Here is a 10387-nt window from a genome sequence, read left to right as displayed (position 1 = left end):
ATAGCTTATGTACATGTCATATTTATGTTAATAAAACCATAAAGCTACAAAAAAGAGGAACTTACAAATGGCAGACAGAATTAAACAAATAATCTCCAAGGAAGTGAAAGAACTTCAGAGAGGGCCGGCCCAGGGCCTTCTGCAGCCTGCTAGCTGCTCCTGCCCCAGAATGTTCTGTCCAGAAGGATAAGTACACGAACAGCAGGTTCTGGACTAAGTCAGAGGTAATAGTGGATTCACCATCTGCACCTTCTCCTATGAAGGTAAGAAAACATAATACAAGATTCTCCTCCAAGTCTGCCTGCCTGCCCAATTGTGCCAGAAAAATGCACCAAACCCTGGATATGCAAACACACTTGAGGGCAAGGAAATTCAGAGTCTCCCTGGATCCTCACTTTGGAGCTGCGACACTTAGTAGCACCGGAAGTCCCCCATTTCACAGATATACAAATTGAGGCCTCAGAGAAGGGAAGCAGTTCCTTGGTGCTCACCTAACCAGACTGAGATGGGGTCACCAAGGGGGTGGGTAGAAGTAGGGCCGAGGAGGGTGTGACCCTGGATTCTAATGAGCAGTGCTGGGTTGGAGGCTTCCAGCAACTCGCCAGACAGACCCCCAGGGTTCTGGAGACACTGGCCACTGCCCCTTATCTTCCCTCCCCATGACAGGTGCAGATCTGATGGCTCCTGTGCAGAAAAGCTCTGGGCTCCGAACCTCAGCTCTGAGCTCGTGCAACAATGGACACATGGGCTTTGGAATGTATGCAAACAACCCATAGCCCTGTCCCCCTCCTCCCCAAAGACTGACCAAGATTGTTCCTAAGACACCCAGTGTGGCTTTGGCGACTGCCCGACAAAAGAGTGTCACACTTTTCTACCCTTCAGTTCTGCAGTATCTTCATCTGAACCTGTGCTACCCCTTACAGGGGAATTCAACCAAATTTGGACTCAAGTTTGGGTGTCTAGCTAATCATGTTTAGGGTCACCTACCTAGGACATTAGGGCCTCTGGGAGAGAGAGTCCCTGCAAAGTCTGTGAGGTCTGCTAATTCCACCTCGAGTGAGGAATGTGTTTATTCCTCCATGGGGCAAAGATCCCCCCGCTCGAGGTGACGCTGCCACATTGTGTAACCAGGAACATGGGCTGTTGCTGATGTAAACACATGGCCAGGGCCAGACCCGCCAGGAGCCCAGTCTCCTTTTCCCAGAGGTGTTTCTTATGAATGGTTGTGCCCAGTGAAGCAATTTCCTGCCTTGTAAACTTCTGCCCAGCAAACCACATCTCCTATCTACCGCTGCCCGGCTCTGGGTCATAAAGCAATTCCCCAGAGACCAATCTGAGCCCGATCAAGAGTCCTTGAGTAACGAGAAAATTACCCTCCACCTGCAGACGTAATGACACTTTGCAAGCTAGTGGCTTTGCAGTTTCTGAACGTAAACATCACATGGCTTACCCCATGCCTTCCCTCTGCTCATCTGAGATGTGGGGTCCGCATATTTGATTTTCAGACTCTGGTCCACTCCTTGGAGGCACTGGCTGGCTAGTGACCCATTACCTTGACCTGAGGACCTTGCAGCCTGGAGAACATATTTCACAGTGTCAGATCATCATTTACAGAACCAGGGCAAGAGAAGTTCAGGCAGGTGTCCCAGGCATGCAGAAGACAGAAGGTCTGGGCTCAGACAACACTGGGAACTCATTGATTTGGACACTCATTTTGCATGTTGTGGTCCCTCGATGTGGAAAGTCTCCCCCACTCCCCCTCCATCTGGTGAACTGGCACTCATTCTTTATGACGTAGTTCAAGTGTCTTTCAAAGAACCTTCTCTGATGTCTATCTAAACAGAATTGCTTCCATTGTCCTACCACTCTGCCTTCTCACACCTACACACTGCAGTTCAATCACCACTAATTTGTCTGTCTCCCCAGCCATGTTGAGAACACCCTTGGGGCATCTTGGAACCCCCGGTACCCACCACACTAAACCGGCTCAAAGTCGGTGTGCAAGAGGTTTGTTGAATGAATGAGCGAATGGGAATCTATTACATGTCTCTCCACCATACTTAGATGCTTTGGGTAATGAAAACGTGCAAAGAATACAGTTAAAGGAATGAAGACCTGGGTTGGGCTTGTGAAGAAAGGCATAGCCTAGAGTTTCGTGCTTGAGAAGGTTACAATCTGATCATCTTCCCGTGGATGACAGGAATATTTGCAGATGGGGTATAGAGATTGGGCCCATGGAAAGATAGTAGTGGTTTGTTGTTGGTTTTCCTTCTTGAGTGCCGCAGTCAGGAGCCAGAAGGGGTTCCAAGCTGGCCTAACTAGCCCTAGTTAACTACTGCATGAGACATTACCTAGGACCTCCATTTTTTATCCATTTCCTCTCTTATCCCCATTTATAGAAGTAATAACTGAGGAGCGTCTGGGTGGCTCAGTTGGTTGGGTGTCTGACTCTTAGTTTTGGCTCAGGTCGTGATCTCAGGGTCCTGGGATCAAGCCGTGTGTCGGGCTCCTCACCCAACAGGAAGTCTGCTGGAGATTCTCTCTCTCTCCCTCTCTCTCAAATAAATAAATAAAATCTTAAAAAAAATAGTAAAAATGACTTGATCCTTCCTTTGAAGTTTGAGGAGTTTGAGATTGTGGTAGTGGTGGGTGGACACTGGGTCATTTTCCAGACATTTGACTAGTAAACTCCATGACATACATGCACACATTCATTCATTCAAACATTTACTGAGCACCTAATAGGTGCCAGGTGCTGAAGGATGGGGTCCAAATGGTGAACAAAACACAAAGTCTCAGGCACCTGGGTGGCTCAGTGGGTTAAAGCCTCTGCCTTTGGCTCAGATCATGATCCCAGGGTCCTGGGATTGAGCCCCACATCGGGCTCTCTGCTCAGCAGGGAGCCTGCTTCCCCCTCTCTCTCTGCCTGCCTCTCTGCCTACTTGTGATCTCAGTCTATCAAATAAATAAATAAAATCTAAAAAAAAAAAAAAGCAAAAAACACCAACTCTCTGTTCTCATAGAACTTAGATCCTAGTTGGGGGAAGACAGTCAGGGACAGTGGGGTTGGGGTCCAGACTGGAGGTTAATAATGAACAATTATTTCATTTTCTCTATACTTTCTCTATACCAGGCAAAGGGCTTGAGGCACCTTATGACAACCTTATTTGCAGATATGGAAACAGAGAGCCTAAGTAGACATCCCAATATCACACATCTAGTAAGCGGCAGAGCCAGGATTTGAACCTAGATTTTTACTGTCCTCCAGCCTGAGCTCTCCACCACAACTTTATACGGCAGCAGCAATTGTTTATTAAATGAACAAAGAAGTGGGTGAATGGTTAACCCTAACTACAGTGGTAGCCTGTTGCTTTGCTTCCGTGATACAAACGTGAGCATAAGTTTTTCATTTACTTATTAAGTCAAGCTTCTCCCAAGTATGGCTTCTGCTGAAAGCAGATTTCCTGAAGATTGAGAAACGAGCACCTTTCTCCTGACCATTCATGTTTCCTGGGCAAGACAATCTGTTTTAGGGATATGACTTTTTTTCTTTCAGTTTTATTGAAAAATAATTGACATATAAAACTGTGTAAGCTTAAGGCATGTAGCATGGTAATTTGATTTATAGGTATTGAGAAGTAATTATGAATTTAAGAAAACATTTATTTATTCGCAAGACAGAAAGAGAGAGAGCAACCAAGAGTGGGGGTAGGGGGAGGGGCAGAGGGAAAGGGAGAAGCAGACTCCCCGCTGTACAAGGAGCCTGGCGGAACTCGATCCCAGGACCCAGGACACACCGGGATCATGACCTGAGCCAAAGGCAGATGCTTAACTGACTGAGCCACCCATTCAATTAAAATCATGAAGTTTAATTGAAAAAGTTGTACAAAAGAAACTATCACCTTAAGTTTTCTTCTGGGTTTGTGGCAAACTCTGTATTTTGTTGTAGGATGATGCCCAAATATATCAGGTCTTAATTCCGGGAAGGTGTAAATGTTACCTTAAAAGGAAAAAAAAAGTCTGTGCAGATGTGATTTAAGGAGACTTAGATAATCCAGTGGGCCCTGAATGTGGTCATATGTATCCTTATGAGAAGGGGAAGGGGGAGATTGGATGCTGCAGAGAAGGGGACAGGACCTCGGGGGCGGGGACTGGGGATGCTTCCACCAGAAGCTGAAAGAGGTGGGGAACAGAGCCTCCCCTACAAGCTTCAGAGGGTGTATGACCTGCTGACATTTTGGTTTTGGCCCAGTGATACTGCTTTTGGACTACTGGTCTCCAGAGCTGTGAGAGAACATGTTTCTGGTATTTTGTGACAGCAGCCACAGGAGACAAATACAGTCTCTCACAGGGATCCTCCAACCAATGAATCCTCCTCCTTCCCCATCCCCTTTCTTGGATATTTGTTATGTCTTAGTACCCATCCACACCTGGCATAGTGTAAATCTGTGTATCATCATTGGCTCCTCCCAGTTGAACATCCATAGAAAAAGGGACTTTTTTTTTTTTTTTTAAAGAGAGAGAGCAAGTGGGGAGGGGCAGAGGGAGGAGAGAGAATCTCAAACAGGCGCCACACTCAGTGCAGAGCCCGATATGGGGCTCGATCTCAGGACCCTGAGATCATCACTTGAGCCGAAATCAAGAGTTGGACACCCAACTGACTGAGCCACCCAGATGCCCTGAAAATGACCCTTTTTTAAAATGGTTTTCCTCCCCCATACCTCAAAGAGCATGCAGCACATAGTAAGTACTCAATAAACATCAGTAGGATGAATGCCCGAATGTCATGTTATTGCCCCTGGAGAGCTCTGACATCGTATCAGGGTCAGATGATAGCAGGCACGACCCAATGACCTACTATCAAGTTGCTTCCTAAAGCGCCACTTTAAAGAATATCTGAGGTAGAGTCAATGGTCTGGCAACCCTGTCTCACTTTCTACAACATCAGTCGCTATTTCCTCCTTTTGTTCCGCCCACAAACCTAGCGACCGCCTTCAGTGCCTCTCTTTCTCACACTCCGCGTGCAAACCACCAGGAAATCTTAGTGTCTCCAAATCCTCTCCCTTCAAGAGGACATCCACAATCAGACCACCTCTGTTCACCTCCACCACCACCCCGGCTCTCAGGCGGACGACATCAATAGCTTCTGGTTTTCTGCTGTCACTCTTGACCTCTCCCTACAACTCAGCAGCCAGAGCAATCCTCTGAAAACGGATGTTCCATCTTGTCCCCGCTCTGTTCATAACGGACAGCTTTCAGCTCCCTCAGGGAAAAAGCCGGGTCCTCATGGCAACTTACAGAGGTCCCTTCAGGTGGCGACAAGGTCCTCTGTCACTTGTCATCATGCCTCACACCTGCTCTCCTCCCTGACCCGCAGTTCTCCCTGTCACTCAGCTCCAGCTCCTCTAGCCTCCCTGTTGGATCTTTCTTGGTTTTGTCATCATGCCCCATTCACAGTTACGGCTTGTCTCCCCCACCAGAATGAACTGCAGGAGGAGAAGGACTTTTTTTAAGTAATCTCTACGCCCCAAGCAAGGCTTGAACTCACGACGCCAAGATCAAGAGTCACACGCCCCACCAACTGAGCCAGCCAGCCCCAAGGGGGGAAGGATTTTTATGTATTTGATTCATTGATGTATCTTCAGGGTCCAGAACAATGGTGCTCGGCACACAAGGGTATCAGTAAATATTTCTTGAATAAATAAACGAGAGACATTATTTTGGACTAGATGATGTTTCCAAAAGCAAAGGGATACGCGGAAGGTCTTATGGTAGCTCAGGAAATCAGGCACCTTTTCCTTATACTGGAATTTGTCTTAAAAAAAAAAATTAGCTTTCTCTTTTTAATCCCTTTTGTAATTGAGAATAATTGAATATAATTGGCTTATTAAGGTTGTCTGCACAATTGGGCATAGAAGAGAAACCTGCCTTTTGGGAATGCAACAGTATTAAGAAAAATAAATAGGTGAAGACTGTAAAGAAATATCTTGTTTGTGTTGTGGATCTGTTGGCGTAAACATACACATACGGACTGTGGGAACACCACTTTGATGATTCCTGCTTTTGATGGTAACCTCCTCCTTTTGTTCTGCACTGCTTTCCCTTAGAATGTGTTTCCTTTCTCTCTATGCACACAGCACTGTACACACACCCAAGAAAAAATGGTCATTCAGGTGTGTGTGAAGTCCTGCATACCCCAAAGTTTCATTTAAAAAATACGGTCATGTTATAAATCTTGGCTGACAATCTAGTATTTGCTTAGTTGGAATGACCTCTGTACCATAACTGGGGGCAGGGAGAGGAGGGAAGAGAGGGAGAGGGAGGGAGAGGGAGAGAAGAGAGAGGGAGGGGAGGGAGGGGAGAGGGGGAGGGGAAGGAGGGCTAGCTGGAGTGGGAGGGGCAGGCTTTATACAATTTGCTTCAGCAGATTACAGCTTCTCATGAATATTCAGCCAATATGAATAGTGAATAAATATTCAACATCCAATTGTTTGAGGCAATTGGGGTGTGTCTGAAGTATTAAAACATGGCCATGTCATATGGCACTGCACTGGCCATCTTCTATTTGGGAGATTTTGATGGTGTTATGTGTTTGAATGAATTCCTAATTCAAAGGGGACACATCAGCCCTGAGTTTCCTTGGGAAGGTGTCTGCTCCTGTTTCCTCCTGACCCACGCCATTCCTTGCTCTGGTCAGTCCTCCTCCACGGCCCCCACCCACCTTTAGTCTGGCCCCCCTGGCTCTCACACTTCCTGCAAAGTCACTGAATTTTACCTTCTTCTTTCCCTCAGGAGACAAAGACTCCCCTCAGTCAAGCCTTACCCCTCTCCTCAGACCTCCCTCCCGGACTCATCCTTGGTTCCCTGCTGGATTTGCCATGTACCACAGAAAGGAACAACATCAGTTTCCCAGGAATTTGGTGGTTTTCTTGACCAAGCTTCAAATTTGTGATAAGAGGGGCACCTGGATGTCTCAGTGGGTTAAGCCTCTGCCTTCAGCTCAGGTCATGATCTCAGGGTCCTGGGATTGAGCCCCGCATCGGGCTCCCTCCTCTCTCTGCCTGCTTCTTTGCCTACTTGTGATCTCTCTAATAAATAAATAAAATCTTTAAAAAAAAATTTGTGATAAGAAATATCTGGAAATAGCAACAAAGCCCAGAAGCCTGCAGGAGAAGTCACCGCGGGAAGACAGGATACTAAGGCAATGTAGCAGGTACAGAGGCCTCCAAGGGCTTGGCAGGTATCCACTCATTTACTCCTCAAACAACCTTATACAGGAGGAACTATTATCATCACTCAATTTTATGCAGGAGGACAATGAGGATGGGGCTAAGGGCTGGCGTTAGAGATTCTAATCAAGGCATTCTGGCTCCAGAAGGAATATCAAAGACTCCCCCCCCCCACCAGCTGGGGGCCAAGAGCTGAGATTCCCTGGGTATCTGCATTGTGTTCTTATCCACCTGAATCTAGCAGCTAACCCCCCAGTTATCTCTGCTTTGGGTGGGGGATACTCCCCTGTTCGGAATGGAGTAGGTTAAGGCAGGTCTTCATTACTGATTTTGTTCCTTGACCATGGATGTTAAAATGGTATCTGCTTCCCCAGGGCTCACCCTAGAAAATGACAGCAGGTCATGGAAAAAACAGGTCCACTGGTCTGTTAGTCTAGGCTCCAGGTGTAAGGAGAAAGCCTGGAAATGTCAGTGGAATTGGATGGATGGAATGGAGGAAGAATGGGGGTTTTCAGTTGCAAGTGAATGTTCGGTATGGAGAATTCCACATGAAGACTCTGTGGTGACCCCCGTGCCCCGCTTAGAGCCAGTGGAGTAAGTCCCTGTTTTATTCAGAAGGGAGGTGCTAACCTTGCCAGCATTGTTTCCTGTGTGTCTTGGTTTCTATAGGGTTTGGTTAGAAAAGTCCCCAGAGACTTGCCCCATCCATCCATCCTCACTCCTCTCAGCCTCCAGCTCTGCCTCCATAATCTCTTGGATGAATAAGGCCTTCTGGGGGGCGGGGGGGTGGTCCTCAGGGTGATTGCAACAATGCAAGATCTAAATCTGTCAAATGCAGATACTTGCTGTCCCAGAAATAACATGAGTCCAGATATAGGGTTCCAGCTGAGGCTGGGGCTTGAGGCCTGTAATCCATTCTTCTTCAAACTCCCAGGAGCCATCTAATAGGACATCCCAGGGGATCTTGGCCTCTCTTGGCCTGTGATACTTGGCCTTGGCTCCCACTCCTCTCTACCCAACCTTGAGTTTTCTCTTGACCCCTTCGGCTCCAATTACATTGTCTAGGGGAGCCAGGAACCAGAGGAGGTTGGCATTTCCCTAACTAGCCATCCCTGTCCTGGGCACCCAGCAGAGTAGGTTCTCCTTAAATCTGCACAGCTCTCTTTGAAAAGCATCTTCCCCTGCTCTGGGATTTTGAAAAACTGGTTTCTTGGGGCCTGCTCAGCAGAATTCCCTGGCCCACACCTTGCCTGGGAAACACTCAGACAAGAAGCAAGAAACCACACACGGGTAGGGTCTACACTGTACAAGAGGACACAGCGAAGTGGATGGATACATCCTCTTTCTTCCTGGAGTCAACACTGGATTATTATTTCACTGGGTGAAGAGTCCAGGGCTTTGGCTTTTCGCCTTCTGGACTGTTTGTGCTCATTAGCATCCTTGCCAGATGGGGAAACCCAGGCAGGAGGCAACACTCACAGGATCCTAGTGACTAACGGCTCTACAGAAGGAAGGAAAGCCTAAGGTTAATGCTTAGGAGGTGGCGGAAAAAGTTACCCACAAGCTTTCCATTCTTCCCGCTTTTTATCCGTTCCTATGACCAAGAGTCACCAAGAGCTGGCTCTGTTCCTTCACTATGACCTTCACCTAGGACTTCACCTTCACCTATGACCAAAGTGTTGCCTCCCACTCTGGCCAGAGCCCCTCGGAGGGGCTTATGGAGCCTGGTTGGGGGAATCAATGCTTACCTTAGTGGTACAGCCGGCACGGAGACCCTGGGACACGCAGCCACGAGCCCAGTGGAATACATGGAAAATTCCAAGGGGAGTCGGGGCCGGGGGTTCTTGGTGGAACCTTGGCAGAGGAAGCGTCAGAGACAGAGATAGGAGACTCTGGGCAGTGATAAAATAAATGGTTTTAATGGGAGGCTTTCAGAGAGGGTGACGCTTTCCTGTGCTATCAAGCAGCCAGTTTTCCTGCCTTGCAGTGTCTTGGTGGTGGGCTGGCAGAACCCCCGGACCCCACCGGAAGCTAGGATATTAGTCTGACGCCATGTTCAGCCCCTCCAGGATCCAGAGCTGTGTCTCCACAACAGGAGACTGGAGTCAGCTGGCGGTCAGTCCCACACAAACATCCTGGTGTCTGTCCAGGCCTGAGGGGAAGGGGCAGGAGCTTTCACTTCCGACTGGGGCTATTCCTCCATTGGGGGGTTGGGGGAGAGGGGACCAACCACTTGGAAAATTCAACTCCGACCTTTACAAAGAGAACTAATAGACACTTCAGTATTATATACAGGGCTGGGGGTGGGGAGGGAGCGGAGGGGAAATTGCACTTAATTACAGTAGGTTATAGTTTACACCCATTGGAGAAATTTACTTCTTCAAAAGAAATCTCAAGATCAGCTGGGATGGGGTAGAGGGGTGCGAGAGGTTGCTGATATTTACAGTGTGTTTGGCTCAGTTCAATAGCACGTGTCCTCCTTTCAGTAACAGATTCAAGTTTGTTTTTTTTTTTTTCCCGCATCGGTTTGTTCGATGAAAGAGCGCGACGTAGACACAACAGCTTTCTCTCTTCCTCCTCCGTGGTTTCTCGCCTCCTACCCGTGGGCCGGATGGGAGTACCTGCCGTCTTGGGAGAGGCATGGTGACAATACTGCATAGAAGGGGAGGGAAGTTGCACTCTGGGCTGCGCCTCCCAGCGGGCTGTCCTTGTCCGAGGGGCCAGCAGGATGGCAGGTAGGCGGGGACCTCTCTTCAAGGTGCTTGTCAGGCCACTGGCCTTTTCCGTGACAGCTGCCCGGAGGGGGACGGTGTAGAAAACAGGGTCCTTGTTGCTGTGCACAAAGTAAGTGATGGGTGGGCATCACCAGGCTTGGAGGGGGCACTGCAGAGAGAGTAAAGAGAGGTCAGCGGTGTGTATTCAGCAGGGACGCCACTCTTTTGGCTTCTCCAGGGGAGCCGAGACCCTGCTCAGCCCGCTGGGGGCTGAGGACCCAGTGCCCGCTCGGTGCCCCAGCGTTGGTCCTGAAGCACGCTCCCTTTAGGGAAACTCCCGAGCCAGGTTTCCCGGCCACTTCAGAAGGCAGCAGCAAACTGTTGCAGACCTTGAAATAGTCATAACTCGCTGACCTTTGTTCTCAAGTCAAGCTCCTATTTCAG

General features: G+C 48.4%; 1 protein-coding gene across 4 annotated transcripts in view; it reads right to left on the bottom strand.

Moving 5' to 3' along the window:
- Positions 1 to 9753: 9753 nt before the first annotated feature.
- The window catches only part of HNF1B (HNF1 homeobox B), a 52205-nt gene continuing 51571 nt past the window's right edge, over positions 9754 to 10387 (bottom strand). For all 4 annotated transcript variants that reach the window (XM_032843231.1, XM_032843232.1, XM_032843233.1 and 1 more), the window contains exon 9: positions 9754 to 10112. In XM_032843231.1, the coding sequence (XP_032699122.1) occupies positions 10092 to 10112 (21 nt within the window). In that variant the 3' untranslated portion in view covers positions 9754 to 10091. The remainder of the gene's footprint in view (positions 10113 to 10387) is intronic.

Source organism: Lontra canadensis, unplaced genomic scaffold, assembly GCF_010015895.1.
Source record: "Lontra canadensis isolate GAN:19392208 unplaced genomic scaffold, GSC_riverotter_1.0 scaffold137, whole genome shotgun sequence".
NCBI lineage: Eukaryota > Metazoa > Chordata > Mammalia > Carnivora > Mustelidae > Lontra > Lontra canadensis.
The sequence above is the reverse complement of the archived record's forward strand: the minus strand, read 5'-3'. Positions and strand labels throughout refer to the sequence as shown.